Genomic DNA, 16,874 nt, shown 5'->3' on the forward strand with positions numbered 1-16,874 from the left:
TTTTAAAATTAGATAATCAGACTATTTTTCACTTATAATTGTTACTGTCATTTTAGTATATTATATTAGAATATATCTAATTTTTGCTAATGATATTCTATTCCATTATAAACAAAATAATTAACATTAGAATTTAATTTAAATATAAATTTATAATTTTATTTTTAAAAGTAGAAATAAATCTGACATTAACAAAAACGACTTGGTCTTTTGTGTATCATAATCAATCACCAAACATTGCATTTTAAAAACATTTTCAGTAACTAAACATATAAATCAATTTTAATTACGTTTCGCTACTTGGGGAGCACCTTTAAGAGGAATAGCAGAATATATAGGAAGATTGGAAGACGAGTGAATGCTTGTGTGAAAGTGGTTGGGAACACAGGGTGATTGGTTCATAAGAATAGGTTTCTGAAGAAGGCAAGTATGGCTGTGTACAAGAGTGTGGTCCTCTCAACACAAGTTGTATGGGTGTGCGGAATGAAGCATATGAGCAGATTGATTACTGCTGAAATGAGATATCTGAAGTGCATATGTGATGTGACAAGAAGAATCTGGTGAGTAATGAAGTTGTGTTGGTGCAGTGTGGTGTGAAAGAGAATGTGATTGAGCGAGTGCATCAAGGATGTCTGGGTTGGTTTAGCTGAGTAGAGAGAATGTCGAAAGATGAGATGTATAAGAAGTTGTATGTGGGAAATGTGGAAGGAAGAAGAGGGCATGAAGACTGAGGAAAAGATGGGCTGAGCAAATAGAAGAATGTCTGAAAGAGAGACAGATTCTGAATGAAAGAAGGTGCCAAGAGTGTGTGAAAAGAGTTATGAATGTAGAAGAAGCAAAAGAGGTAGATATGGATTGACAGAAATGGTACAGGATTGTCAGGTATGGGTGTAGCACATGATTTCAGCAGGTCCCAGAGTGAAAGTTTGGGTGAGTGTTCCTGGTGTGCTATGCCCTGCCCATATGATGATCTTCACAGGACCGAAGCTTGTAGGGTGGTGGACGGGAAAGCCACTTTTTCTTGGCCACCCCTTTAGAGAATGCCATGACAGTGTGGGTGGTGGTGGTGCATACTGTTCGTAGGAAAATTCATTATATCATTCAATCAGTAAATCTTGTCAAGATGAACATGTTGAACAAAAACAGTAAAATTCAGTGAACAGCTTTGCTTTTGAATATAATACTACTATTACTAATATTTTATATAAGTATTAAGATATACAACTTTATTATTTAACTTAAATAATTTTCTTGGTGTTTTTATGTCTCTCATATTCTTTCTTTATTCTATCATCAGAAATTACTTATTGTATCATTTAACTCCTTGATTGTAGTGGTTAATTGGCTATTGGACTTGTCTGCTCTCAGACATTGATTTTCATAAATATAAACTAATTAACAACAGGGTAAAAAAAGGACAGACAATAGCATTTGATAACATAAAAACATGTTTTTGAAAGTCACAGTATGATGAAAAATGACCAGAAGATGGCACTTACATAGAATTTCTGCTTAAATATTTTAGAATTTTTTTGAATGTAGAAGTTGCTATTTTAGTTTCCTGTGATGATGATCTTAGCAAGCTCAAAAGTACTTGGGCTTTGATAAATGAGCAATTTTATGTTTGTTTTTCTTCAATAAAATAGTTTTATAAAAGTTTAAAATTTAAAATTTATATTTTAATGAAAAATTACTTCTACGAATTTATCCACATTCTTTCTTTCAGAATCCAAAGATATGCTGTCATTCCATTATCAACAAATAGTGGTCTGATTGGTTGGGTACCACATTGTGATACTTTACATACACTTATTAGAGATTACAGAGAAAGAAAGAAAATATTATTAAATATAGAACACAGAATTATGTTAAGAGTAAGTACACAATTATTTGATTACTTTGCACATTTCTCATTAGAAATAATGATAATATAGATTAATTAATTCGTTTAAAATCAAGCTAAGTAATTATTAACAGATAAATCAGCACTTACAGAATTTATTTACTTTATTATCCTTTTTTCTTCAAAAATTTTTTTGAAGTTTAATAATAATTAGTTTTTTTTTGGTTGCTATGCCTTGACTGGTCTGGCATAGTACACAGCCACTGGTGTCAACTGAGTATAACTCACTAAACCCAACATAATAATAATAAAACCAAATGATTGCTGGGTTAATCCGGCTATTTTACTGCTACTATTAGTAATTAAATGTAGAGTAATTTGGTACTAGTGGTAGGCATTAGGCATCATCTCTTATTAAATTTAATAATTATAATTAAATTAATATTTATTAAATAATTTGGAATATTCTGGAAGAAAAGAATTGAATCAGAGGAGTGGGATTCAAGCTCGTAACCTTTTTACCATGCAGATGCATTTCCAGTTACTCTACCCAGACCTTTGTCTGATCCCTCATTTCCAGACATATTTAATTTAGATATAACTAACCTCATATACTTGTGGCAGTAATTTTATGATCATAACTGTAACATAAAGATGTATATAACATGTATTTATAAAAAGTCAAAGAAATCACTCCAGTTATGTTACAGTTATGATCATAAAATCTAAAATTTTTTAAAAATAAATCATAGTTTATCTGAAAAGAAACAGAATAAATATTGATAAACTAATAAAAAACATCTGTTTTATTGGAACTCATTTATATTGAGTAACAGTCTATTTCTTTGTGTGGTCAATCAAGTTCTGGCTGTTTGAAAGAACTAGACAATCTGTTACTCAATGTGAGTGAACTCCAATAAAGCAGAATTTGTTGTTGTTTTAGGGAATTGGAGTTGTATACACTATTTATTGATAAATTGTAACTGAAAATAAATAATTTGTCAGTAGTTGTGATGATTTATCAGGAATTGACTGAATACCTAAAAATTTTACTTTTATATATATGCAGTATAACCTCCGAATAGTGGACACTGTCAGGACCAAGAAGTTTGTCTGCTATTTAGAGGTGTTTGCTATTTGGAGGTATATGCTGGTGGTCATATTGTATTTTAACCTGGCCATTATAAAATGAAGAATACAATGGATTATGAATTTGCATTAGGAATGTGAAAATACCAAAAAGCATACATAGAATAAATAATTAAAATATACACAGTATATTATTTATCTTTTCAGCTGTAAAAATCACATTTTAATTTAATTTTAAATGGGAAACAGATTGTATAGGATATTGTAATTAAACGGAACATAAAAATTATGATGAAATGTAAACGTTGATTAATTATTAATTCATCAAAAATGACCTGAGTGGAAGTAACAAACAAGAAAAATGGAATTGTTATTGTGAACAGAAGGGTTTAAGTGATGAGAATTTGGATGTCAAGTTACGAAGGTGATTTCATAGGCACTTCAAGGGGTAAGAAATGTATTTGGTATTCTTGCATTTATAACGTCACTTATGATCTAAGTGACTAATAAAAATCGATATAGGGATTTGTCTACTTTGTAATTATTGAGAAGGTGTAATTTTTCGAACATTTTTGCTTTTTCAACAATTGATTTGTTAAAATTTATACTTTAGCTACCACAAAGCTGTTAAGATCATAAATTACATCATAAATTCGAGAAAACTGAATATCTTCCCACACTGTAAAGTGGTTGACAAATCACCTTTGTAACACACTATTCGAACTTTTACCAAATGAACATTGTTGTCTTAACCTCAAAACTCTTTCATTACTGCTGTGCTATGGTTTTTGTTGAATGGATGAATAACTTTGGAAAACTATGGTTTCCTGGTACCATAAGCTTAATTCCAACAATAAGACATAATATTAATATGTATGACAAATAAATGGTGATTGACAACTTAACCAGATTAGTCTTCTCTAACAGCTAATGAATATTGTTTGGCTTTTTACAATCTGCCTTCCTCCCTTATTCCTATTTTCAGCCATCTTTATTCAATGCCTATGAACAAAGTTTTTCCTGTGAAAGAGTATTTGAACTGATTCTTTGTTTTACATTTAAAATATTTTGTATGTAATTAATTATTTCAGAGTATTGAAGGCGAGACTAAGGTAGGTTATGGATGATGGCATTCATTATTTGGAGTGTCCACTATTTAGAGGTGAATATAATAGAATTCCTATTTGAAGGGTCTGGGGATTGTAAAAATGTCTATTTAAGTAGAGGTGTCCGCTATTTGGGTATGTCCATTAATGGAAGTTTCACTGTATATATATTTTGGTATAAAGTATCATTACAGTATTGTAGTTGGTACAGTTTTGATTTGTTTTCTGTTGAAATATTAATTATTAGATTCACAAAATTAGTTTAAATCTTAATAAAATTTAGCAACCTAATCATATTTAAAGTAATAATTTTAATGTATATTTTGTTATGATAAAGCCAAATTTTGATTCAAAGAGCTTTATTTCAATGAACAATTATTTTATTTTTCCATGTTTTGTTCTTTTGGGGAGAAAATGGTAAAATGATTAGGATAAGACTTTCAAAACAGAGTAGTATTACTCAGATCAGAACATATTGCAATGGACATTTCCTTTCATTACAGTCAAAACAGAATATAAACAGATAGAAATCTATTATAATTTGTGTTGTAATAAAACAAAATATCAAATATTTAAATTAACTTGATGCCAAATTTATGATTTAAATTCATCAAATTGTTATGAATTATAAAGTATCATTTTCTTTTCATTATTTTATATTTTATAGCTTATTATATAGTTATATTTTAAGCTATATGTGAGAATCAAAAATTTTCTTCATTATATTTGCTTTAATTTTACCTGTATATAAATAAATTTAAAAAAAATTATTTTTGTGACAGATGGCACCTGATTTCGATCATTTAACATTAATGCAAAAAGTTGAAGTATTTGAGCATGCATTGGAACACACAAATGGTGATGATCTTGCAAAATTATTATGGTTAAAAAGTCCAAGTTCAGAAGTAAGTATTCTGAGTTCTTAAAACATGTTAAAATAATGAATCAAAAATATTTATGCATTTTATAACATGTTTTTATAGGTTTGGTTTGATAGACGCACCAATTATACACGTTCCTTAGCAGTGATGTCTATGGTAGGATACGTTTTAGGCTTAGGAGACAGGTAAACTCTAATTACAATATTTTATTTAATAAATATGACTATTCAGATCAAATTCATCTGAATTACATTAAGATAAATCTCTCATTATGAAACAAAATTTAACAATTTATAATAATTTATGCTACAAATGTTTTCTTCTGCTTTGAATGCACTAATGTAGTTATAACATTCAAAACTAATATTAAATCAAAATAATCCAATAAAATTGTTAAAAAATTTAAAATATTGTGATAAATTGTAGTCATTTTTAGTAAAATGCAAACTGCAAATATTTAAATTAATAATGAATCAATTAGTGACTTTTTTATGATGATATATGCATAACGGCTATTTGTTTATAATTTTTATTATATATAGTATAGGTATTATCTATAATTCATTACAGTTACTGAAGTCACTTGAAATCCAATTAGTATTACAAATGTTTTTGCTAACACATTCTTAATGAAGGCAAGATAAATATTGCTGGATGAATCTTACATTTTACAAAATTATAATTATTACTGTAGAATTTATTCTATTCATACAAAAATTAAATCCAAAAAACAAAAATATAAGAAAAGTAAGACTAATGTATAAATAATAGCATGCAAAAATGATTAACTGTAATGACTGTTTTGGATACTTGTAATGCATAATAAAAACCAAATGATGAATTTTTGATGAAAAAATTTGATTTAACTATATATGATGAAGAAATGATAAATCTAAAGCTTTTGTTTAATAACCTTAAAAACTGTTTGAGGAAAAAATTCATTTGTCAACCTTAATGGATTTATTAACAAAACATGCTTTTAACTTTTTCAGACATCCATCAAATTTAATGTTAGATCGCTTAAGTGGGAAAATATTGCACATTGATTTTGGAGATTGTTTTGAAGTAGCAATGACAAGGGAAAAATTTCCAGAAAAAATACCTTTTCGTTTAACACGTATGCTTATCAATGCAATGGAGGTAATTATGAATTTTGAACATAAAATGCAATACCAACATTTCATTGTTATGTTTTAAATCTAAAAAATAAAATATTTATTTTTAGGTAACTGGAATAGAAGGAACCTACAGGGTAACCTGTGAAAAAGTAATGAAAGTATTGAGGAAAAACAAAGATAGTTTAATGGCCGTCCTTGAAGCATTTGTATATGATCCTTTATTGAATTGGCGTCTAATGGATAGTAAGTACATTTTAGTATTTTACGTTGTAACTTTTTAATAAACTTATTACTATTAAAAATGAACAGCTAATGTTCAGCACTTGATGTTCAGTTTATATTAAATATTCCATTTTTATATTCAACATAATCCGTGCATTCTTTTATTCAGCAGTGCGCTGAGCAGTTGCTGCTGGAAATGACGTTTTTGCTGCTGAAGGTTGAAAACACTTTTGCTGGAGAAAGAGCTATCTCAAAATGGCTGATATAAACAATGATTATCTTTCTGCTATATTTACATGCATTTGTTCAATATTATTAGAAGAAAAGCCATTAAGTTCAATGTTGTTTATAAGAAAATGAAGAAATGATGATTTATTTATGGCATTGGCGATGACTGATTCCCAACAACTAAGAAAGCGTGCAAAAATCATTGGTTACGTTCATGATATCGTACCACAGTATTCGAGTGAAATCTTTAAAAGCCATTTTCGTATGTCACGATTAAAAATCTGCTCATTTAAAATAGCAAAAAACTGATTATTATTTGTTAGTCGAAAAAGATAGTTTCTCATGGAGGCGTCCATCTTGTAAGCACTATTCTTAGCACGGTCGAGAGGTGCTGCTAGTGCACTGAAAGCACACTTTAAGCACGCTGACAGTAGGCTTAATGATTGAACACATGCACTAAAAGTGCTGCAAGCATGCTGAATAAAAAGAATGTGTGGATTGTTAACATTTTGTGTTGTATTAAATAAGACATTATATTAGATAATGTATTATATAATAAATACAACAAAATACTTTAATGATTATATTCATCACTTTTAGATTAGATAACTTGAGAATCAGTAAAAAAAAATATAAACATAAATATATTGAATAAAATTCAACTTTTCTCTGATAAAAACTCAAAATTCTGGCTTATTGGAGCAAAGAAGTTAACAGATAGCTGCTGTTTCTCTAGCACTTTTGGATAATTAAATTTACCTTAAAGAGTGAGAACTGACAGAACTTTGCTACAAAATTATTTGAAAGTGTTTGTCTGTAGCATTAGCCAGTTTTTTTTTGTGGAGTTTTGATGTAATTCATCTGCATCAATAATGAAATGGTGTTGGTGATTGATGACTTTTTAGTCATTGAACTTTCTAATATTAACAGAATATATGCAAAGAATTACTATTATAATATAATAAGAATTACTAATAATATATGATATGAAATAATTTATATATTTAAGTTAGAGAATCAGTTTACTACAAAGTTAGCTATAAGAAGTCTGTAGATCTATCTGTAATAATAATAATAATAATTACAACTGAAAAACAAAGGTGTTATTATCTAGCAAAATGTAAAATCTGTTGACTTATTTCATAAACTTGGAATTATATAAATTTAATTACATAGTTATCCATAGATCATAAGAATAAACCCATATATTTACAATTTGCATATAAGTATATTTTATATTCATTTATAAAATAATTATATTCATATAATTTTTGTTCTAATTACTTTTAAATTTATTTTATATATCTTAAGAAACATAAGATTTAAAAAATTTTTTGTTCACAATTTGCATTTAACATTGAGTTGTTTAATATTTTAGAAAGAAATGTTGAATTTAAGTTTGCTAATAGTGGTTTAATATCAAAAAGTTATTTTGATAATATAATTTTAGATTAATATGTTTTGTTTTTAGTCAAATCACATTGACCTCTCCATATATCAGGTTGTCATATCAGACACACCATGGAGAAAGTTATATGGTGAATATTTTAAATTTTTCAAATTCATTATTAATAGCATTTCAAATTATTTTACATTCTAGCTCAACCAAAAACTAAACCCTCAAAGTCTCACAGTGATTCTACATCATCTAGTCAAGAACAAGCAGGTAGTATTAAAATTATGAAAAAGCATTTATCTCATTTAGTATTTATCTTACATTAAACTGTTTTGATTAACAAATTAAATTTTCAGATATTTTAGACAATGTAGATGTTCCCTCACAAATAGATAAAAAATTTGAGGAGTGTTATAATGATGGAGGTATTTATATTATTTAATTAATTGTAATTAATTTATTAATATCTTACTTATTTTCAAAAAGCCTGAAAACTTTTGAATCATCCTGTATTATGCTTTTACTACATATTTAAATATTACTTCTCTATTTCTATATCATAATCTAAATAATTTATTAAAATTTTCAAGTAATAATTTAAGCATTTTATTTGTCTTATAATTTTAAATTATAGTTATTAAATTTTAAAATTTTAAATATTTTATAGAAATTGTGGGGAGTCAGCCAGAAGCTTTAAACAAGAAAGCCATATCTATCATTACAAGAGTCCGTGATAAATTAACAGGTTAATATTTCTAGAACATTATTTGTAATTTATAAACAAGTAAACATTATTTAATAATTTAAATTACACAATTGGTGATTTTGGTGTATCAGTATGCTATTATTTTCTAACAATTTAGATTAAAGTTTATTTGTAACTGTTTTACTGTATTATGAAAATATATCAAGAACTTTTAAAAATGTAATCAATAAAGTCTTCAAAGAAGTTGAAATAGCTTCTAATAATAATCTTAAATTCAAATTTATATTTAAGCAGTTAAACTTACTTTAACTTGTAAATTTACTATGTATATATGATGTGATTTGTCTTGAAAAGTAATCCTAGCCAAAGATACTACCATAGCATATCTACATCAATATAACTTAATTTACTAGAAGCAATAAAAGTTTGTCATATATGGAAGAAAAATGAAATAAGAGAGAGATAAAAATTTAGGCTTTTTCTTTAATCTTCTCAAAATGTGAGCAAAATGTTATATTCTTTTCAAAATATTAACTATAATTTGAATTTGTGCAAACATATATTGTTTTCTTATTAGGATTCTCATTAAACAGAGTAATTATTTATTTTAATCTTTAATTTAATGATAATTTATTAATCATAATCCAATATACTATATGTACAGTACATCTCTATATATATACTGTTCAAATTTGTTTTAGAAGTTTTGCATTTTAAAAATTGCTCACATTAGAAGTATTTTTATTATCAAAAGTATCTGTGACTATGTTAGAGAAAAGTTAGATATGTTATCCATAATCCATATCTATATATATAATTGAGATGGGTTGATAATAATAATAATAAGCACACAGCACAAACAGTTAGGAGTTGAAAGTTGAAATTTGGTACACAGTTAGGGCACGTCACGAGAACATACATTAAGAAGGGATTTTTGGAAATCCCCCTGCAGGGGAGAGGAAAAGAATTAAGGCTTATCCTAAAGAACTCGGCTTCTACTATACTATTTTAGATGCAATTTTTGTTTTTAACTGCGTTTTAGTAGGGTACCATGTGGGGATGAAAAAAGTGTATTCCTTAACAATAGAAATGTTAAGAGAAAGCGGCGTGCAAGATTACAGGCGCAGATGCAGTTTTTTTGCATTTTTGTGTGAAATCGAACATATTTTTAGATCCATCTAAAAATTCTCTAATTAGTCTGGAAATGGGGATAATTCTTGCATTTTGTGAAAACGGGTAAGATTGGCTATAATGTAATAATCTTAATCTTTGCTATCATTACTTTTTGCCCGAGCAACGCCGGGCTTATCTGCTAGTATATATATAGTTGATTCTCAGATGAATTAATGGCTGTTAAATTTTTTTCCAGGAAGAGATTTTGATTGTAATGTTACCTTAGAAGTTCACGAACAAATAGATCTACTTATTAAACAAGCAACATCACATGAAAATCTATGTCAATGTTACATTGGATGGTAAGTCTCTCTTTTTTTTCAAAAGAAAGTCGACATCATTTATAGAATCCAAATTCAATTATTTCATCATTATTATTTAGATAAATTCTCTTAATTTTTCATTAAAATGCTCTTATTGGAATCATAACACTATTTGCTGACAATTATAATTATCATAATTTCATATGGGTAAGCATGAAATGCCTAAATCAGCAAATACTTAGAAAATTTTTATAATAGAAATAAAATCTGCATAACTTGTGCCATTGAATCCTATGGCATGGTCATTCAAAGAATGACAATTACTGGTATGCAGATTAGAACATATCATCTCAAACATTAAAACATTGTTCTTTTCTATTTCACTTTTATTAGTAATTCATAGTAGATATATGTAAACAACCAAGTTTGAATATTCTATAATAATCAATTCATTAAATGCCATGTTATTTGGGCTATATTTTAGCTATTAACAATTTATATAAAATAATTTGTTCTAAAGGTAAGAGGTTAGACTGTTATCTTATTTTACTAAGAATTACAATTTTTAAATTCAATTTGATTCAAAAAGTAATGTGATTATTAATATTTTTACTTTCTTGGCTGTTGTATATAACAGAGTACGGTGATCAGTCAAAAAATGACCTTCCCCAGATTTTTACATTTTTGGACTTGGGACCTTGAAACATCAAGAAATACAAAAAAGATTGGGGGTTTTTTCTATATGTATGGATGTTAGTGTGTGTGTGTGTGTGGGCACGATTTTGTTTATCCTGTTTGAAGCTTAATAACTTCTGTGCTTTTTGTCAAAAATTCCTGGAATTTTGCAGGGAGGTTTGTTAATTAGGGGATTGATGCTATTCAATTTTGATGATTAAAGGTTGAGGAGGTGGGGGATAATCGGAATTCGTGTGTATCTCCAGTAGGATTGGACTTGTTGATGATTTTACTCATTATTAGCATTTACAATTTTTTATAAAACCCATCCCTACCTCAAAATTAAGATTTTTGCCATTTTATAATAATTAAAAATATAAGATTTTTTAAAATAAAATATCATAACAGATGCCATCACCAAATGTTGCTGGGAAAATTAAGCAACTCATTGCTGGATTTTTTAGATTATAGTAATAATTAAAAAAGCAATACATTAATGTATAATAAACTCAGAATTATTTTTTAAATACAGTAGAGCATTAATTATCCGAACACTGATTAACCAAAACATCGGTTAACTGAAAGCGTCCCAGTCAGACTGTGTCGGGACGTGTGTCATGCTGAATCGAACGTTTTTGATACTTGATTAACCTCTAAAGTATAATTTTCTTTGTTTTTATATTTTTCAATATATTTATTTTGTTTGTACAAAATAAAGAAATAATTTTTAACGATACAATAGCCACGATTATTATTATAAAAATTTTCGTTAGGCTTAACATTGACGAAAATTCAACGCAAAGCGTCACACAACAGAGAAAAATTTCAACGTGGGATATATTAATATACTATTATTGGGATATACTAATATACTATATTAATAATGTATTTTTTCGTACATAATTGGTTATCCGAAAAATTTATTTTCTGAACAACCCCAGTCCCCAATTGATTTGGATAATCGATGCTCTACTGTAGTTCTTAGAATTGACGACATTATATATGGAGAAGGAATTAACCGGAAATTTATTAGTTCTCAAGATACAGGTTCAAGTAGAAATGTCTAACAATAATAACAAGCCTATTGCCCATGTAAAAAGAAATAAGGACAAGCATTAAAATTGAAACCATATTAAAAGCTTGGTTATTTTAGCAAGGGGAGTGCTGGGTATATCTGTTAGTTATGTATAATATGTAATTAATAATGTAAAATGACTCTCAAAAACCTGTAGATATGTGTCCTGTGCTTATTCACAGTGTTATGCCTTTCTGTGCAGTTTCTTTTGCACTGTTGAAGCTCTATAATCACTTGGACAGTGTTGCATACAGATGCTCTCTCTCCATAAACTACAAATAATTTATGAGCATTAGCATTCTATTGTCAGATATTCAACATTTGTGTCTGTTGTTGTATATGGTTATTTCTGCTATTAATAACTACTATGTATTTTGCAACTGTTCTTTATGCAGTCAAGCCATTAGATTCAGTAAGGATGCTACAGGCTACATGACCAAGGCCATCTGGTGATAGAATGATATAATAAGATTTAACTGTGTAATGATAATATAAACTTATTATATCATTCTAATTTATGCAATCTTACACTTGTTGTATGCTGAAATAGCAACTTCATCTAAATCATTTCTGAAAAATCTCTATACTAACTTAATGGGATTCATGTCTAGAGCTTTAAAACATGAACAGTAATCACAGTATGTTTTTTATACTATAAATTATTATCAGACAGATATTGTAAAGAAATTGTACTGATTATTCTAACAAAACTTTTCAGTGGTTTTCATTGAAAATTTTTTTTAGAATATAGTACAAAGCAGACATATACGCCAGTGTAACTTTTAAAAAATCTTTTGAATTATTTAGAATACACAGTGCGGCAATTATATTTCGGGACTGGATCTATAAAAATGAAACAAAACAATTTTATTCAAATCCTTTTATTAAATTATTCAAAATACTCTCCTCCTGCTTCAATACACTTTTTACAGCGATTCAATAGTGATTCAAATGCCTGCTCAAGCTCAATTTTCGGTATTGCCTCTAATATGCGCGTAGACTCTCTTTGGATGGTTTCAATATCATTAAAAATGCGTCCTTTCAACTTCATTTTCATTTTTGGAAATAAAGAGAAGTCACATGGTGCTAAATCGGGGGAATACGGCGAATGATTCAACACACAGACTTGATTTCGTGCCAAAAATTGACGAACAATCAATGATGTGTGACTCGGTGCACTATCGTGTAACAAACACCAGTCATCAGAATTGCGATATTCTGGACGAATTCGACGAATTCTTCTCATTAATCGTTGTAAAACTCCCAAGTAGAAAGCAACAGTAACTGTTTGACCCTGTGGGACGAACTCACGGTGGATGATGCCTTTGCTATCGAAGAAAACAATGAACATCGTCTTGATTTTTGATGGAACTTTTCGTGTTTTCTTGGCTTGAGGTGATGATTTTGACTTCCATTCGGCACTTTGACGTTTTGTTTGTGGGTCATATTGAAAACACCAGGTCTCGTCACCAGTAACAATTGATTTGAGGAAGGTTGAGCTGTTATTTGCTGTTCGTACAATCTCTCTGGAATGTTCTAGTCTCATCAATTTTTGCTCTTGGGTTAGTGTGTGCGGAACAAATTTAGCACAGACTTTTGTTTTGCCCAAATCTTCTTTAAGAATTTGTCGTATTGTCTCTTTGTTAATGTTTAATGCCTGTTCCATCATTCTCAGTGTCGCATTGCGATCGTTGGATACAAATTCTTGCACTTTTTGAATCGAATCTGCTGTTCGAATTGTTATTGGCCTTCCCACACGTTTGTCGTCCTCCAGTGATTGTCTGCCTTCCAAAAATCGCTTGTGCCACTCAAAAGTCTTTGACCGTGATAAACACTCACTTCCATACACTTTTTGCATCATTTTGAACGTTTCTGTGGCACTTGTGCCAAGTTTAGCGTGAAATTTAATAACAGCACGTTGTTCCATTATTGTTTTCCGACATGTAACAAAATAAACTGATAAACAAAATATCAAAAACAATGATAAATGTCAACCGATTTAAATAAAAGTTTTAGGTTATGTTCATATATGTCCAAACTTCATATGACATAAAATTTAAACAGATGTCGCTACTGGTTGCTGAGATATAGCTTCAGTCCCGGAATTTAATTGCCGCACTGTGTAGATGGACAAAATTTTACATATTTTTTTATCATCATCATCTAATGATACACATCAAATATCATCCTGATCAATTAATTCAAACATACAAGGGGTGTTCAAAAAGTATCGGACCTTTATTTTTCTCACCTAAACCAATGACAGGTGGGAGGCCTCCTTCGGTGGAGATGTGGAGGGGACAGTCATGCGTAGTCCTGAATTTTTTCCCACCTGTAAGAAGTGTCAGTCACTGGCAATTGGCCTATGAGTGAGGATGTGTAGCAAGTGCTCGTCGGATTCCAGTAAGTTGGAAAATGACTGAACAACATGAGCAGCAATATTGCATCAAATTTTGCCAAAAGCTTGACGATACCCAAGTGCAAACCATTCGCAAGATTCAACAGGCTTTCAGGTACGATGCCATGAGCAACGCACAGATAAAGGAATGGTACAACCGCTTCAAAGATGGCTGCACATCAGTGGACAGCGAACCACGTTCAGGCAGACCCTGAACGTGGTTTGCTGTCCAGCCGAAATGAGACTGTCATTGAGCAAGTGCAGACTTTGGTCATGGTAGACCGTTGTATCACAGTCAGAGAACTTACGAATGAGACAGGAGTAAGCCTAAACTATTGGGACGACATCAGAAAAGAAGAGCAAGATTATTTTAATTATATCCAAGACCTGGATCAGTAATGATTTGGGAAGCTTGGAAAATCTGAAATTTTGTCTTTCTAAATCAGTGGATGAATGCAACAGCATATCAAAAAGTGCTAGCAAAAAATCAGAAGAGCAAAACGGAAATTATGACATGATGATACTCTCATACATACTGCTATAAGTGATGTTTGAAACAAATGGTGGTTTGAATCGAACATCATCAGTATAATTTGCTGGCCAGCACTCTCTCCTGACCTGAACCCTATCAAAAATCTATGGGGCATCAAAATGGAAGACAATTCTAAATAGTTGGAGAGTTGAAATTAGTCGTCATAAGCAAGTTGCAGAAATCAGTGTTTAGAGGACTACAAAATTTAATTATTTCAATGCCAAAGGGTATATTTGCAATTATTTCTAAATGCAGAAAATCAATAAATATATAAATATTTTTTTCATTTGCAATTCAGTGAATAAATAGAAGGTTGTGTATAATTTTTCACCACCTTGAAATGGCTATTTTTGCATAATTAATGTTTGGATTAATTGATTAGGATGATATTTGGTGTAAGTTATTAGAAGACAACGTTAAACAATTGTGTAAAATTTTGTTAATATACTCTAAATAATTCAAAAGATTTAAAAAAAGAAATTACACTGGCATATAATTTGCACCACATTGTAGATTTTCACTTTTAATACAACCTAGTAGATAAGTTTTGTTTGATTTAAAATCTTATTACAGCATTACAAATCCTTCTAAAACATATTAAAAAAACAGGGAAAAAAAAACTGTCTTTTGATGTTATTTTTAATAAGATTAAAAATTTAATCCTAGTTTTTTTTTCTAGTTTTTGCCTGATGATAGCTCTTTCAGTAAAACAAACTTACTAAAAAAACAAGTGTAATTTTTAAGTTGTCTTTAATAGATTAAAAACATAATACAACATCAAAAGACAGCTGTTCCTTTTTTTTTTTTATATATCAAAAGCTTAATGTATCTCATTCTTTTCTTCTTTTTAACACAATATACCACAAGATATATGTTACAATTTGATGTTTTGAACTTGAATCATCATGAACTTCAGAGATTACAGGTCAAAATATGAAAATAGTATGCAAAAGTACAGCTTTTAGATCTATTAATACTTTTAAAGTTTTAAATTTTTACATCTACTAGAACCAGACAAATAAACCTGGCAAAAATAGACATACTGTGTATCTAATGATGACAAACTGCTAAAAAGATTTAAAGGATAAATAAATTATGTATGCACTTTAAAAATTATGCATATTCTTAATATCATTCACATAAACTAAAATATTTGAGATAAAGTAATTTTCTCTTATAATTAATAAAGCCACTGCTGTATTATTTAATTTAAAAGATGAGGTTTAAGTTTGTACAGATTTTATGTTCTATATTTTCTGTAGTATATCTATGTACAGTGGAACCTCTATATTCATAATATTCGATATTCGTCATGTTTTGATCCCATATTCATAAGTATTTTCTGTATTTGTCATCATTCCCAATACCAGCAGTGACGCTACAATCGCACGCCTGCGCTGATCAGCTAGCCGTGTTAGCTTAATGTTGCCAATTTAGCTAATTTTTTGCTAGATTTAGTGGATTTATGAACAATCTAGTTATGCAAATTACCTAAATTATAATGGTCTAGCTATTTTTATAATGCTATCTAGCTATAAAAAATCAAACAATTTTAATGGAAACAAAATGATTTGAATATTTTTATTAAAATGTCTAGCTATAAATTTGACTTTTGAGTTGGCATCACTATGTCAGCTAGCTGTAGTTAGTCTGCTTTGTGCAGTCATTGTGTGTGTTCTTGGTTTCTCATGTTGATTATTTTCAAAAATTTAAGTTCCAATGGTTCCAACAAAGTGCACTGAAGAAAAACAGCAAAAAAGGAAAGCTGTTAGAACAACAACAGAGATGATAAAAATTATTGCTAAGTCTGAAAATGGACAAAGTAGAGAGGTTGCAGCCAAAGTTTTGGTCTCTAAAACATTAATGTTGAACATTGAGTGCCGCCATCTTGTAAGCCTAGAAGTTTGATAATGGCATTTGGAACGTCGAGCATTATTCCAATGACGTTCCAAACACCACTGTCAAACTTCTAGGCTTACAAGATGGCAGTGCTCAATGTTTGACATTCACGTTTTAGAGATGAAAACTTCAGCCACAATCTCTCTAATGTTTCCAACTTAGCCAAAGAATTTAATATGCTGAGATCGTAATTGGAATTACCTAATGTTTTAATTGATAGTATGTCTTCTTCTAAACAATAATAGCCTTACTCTTCTTCCCCTTCTACCA

At 29.3% G+C, this 16,874-nt stretch overlaps 1 protein-coding gene across 1 annotated transcript in view; it reads left to right on the top strand.

Moving 5' to 3' along the window:
• LOC136989972 (serine/threonine-protein kinase mTOR-like) overlaps positions 1–16,874 on the top strand; it is a 136,275-nt gene that overhangs the window by 117,445 nt on the left and 1,956 nt on the right. Inside the window, 9 exon segments of the mRNA XM_067288283.1 lie at positions 1,727–1,874; positions 4,821–4,943; positions 5,022–5,104; positions 5,912–6,059; positions 6,145–6,280; positions 8,088–8,153; positions 8,240–8,308; positions 8,551–8,628; positions 9,959–10,064. Coding sequence (XP_067144384.1) covers positions 1,727–1,874; positions 4,821–4,943; positions 5,022–5,104; positions 5,912–6,059; positions 6,145–6,280; positions 8,088–8,153; positions 8,240–8,308; positions 8,551–8,628; positions 9,959–10,064 — 957 coding nt within the window.

The sequence above is a fragment of the Centruroides vittatus genome, unplaced genomic scaffold (assembly GCF_030686945.1).
Source record: "Centruroides vittatus isolate TY-2023 unplaced genomic scaffold, ASM3068694v2 scaffold_861, whole genome shotgun sequence".
Classification (NCBI taxonomy): Eukaryota; Metazoa; Arthropoda; class Arachnida; order Scorpiones; family Buthidae; genus Centruroides; species Centruroides vittatus.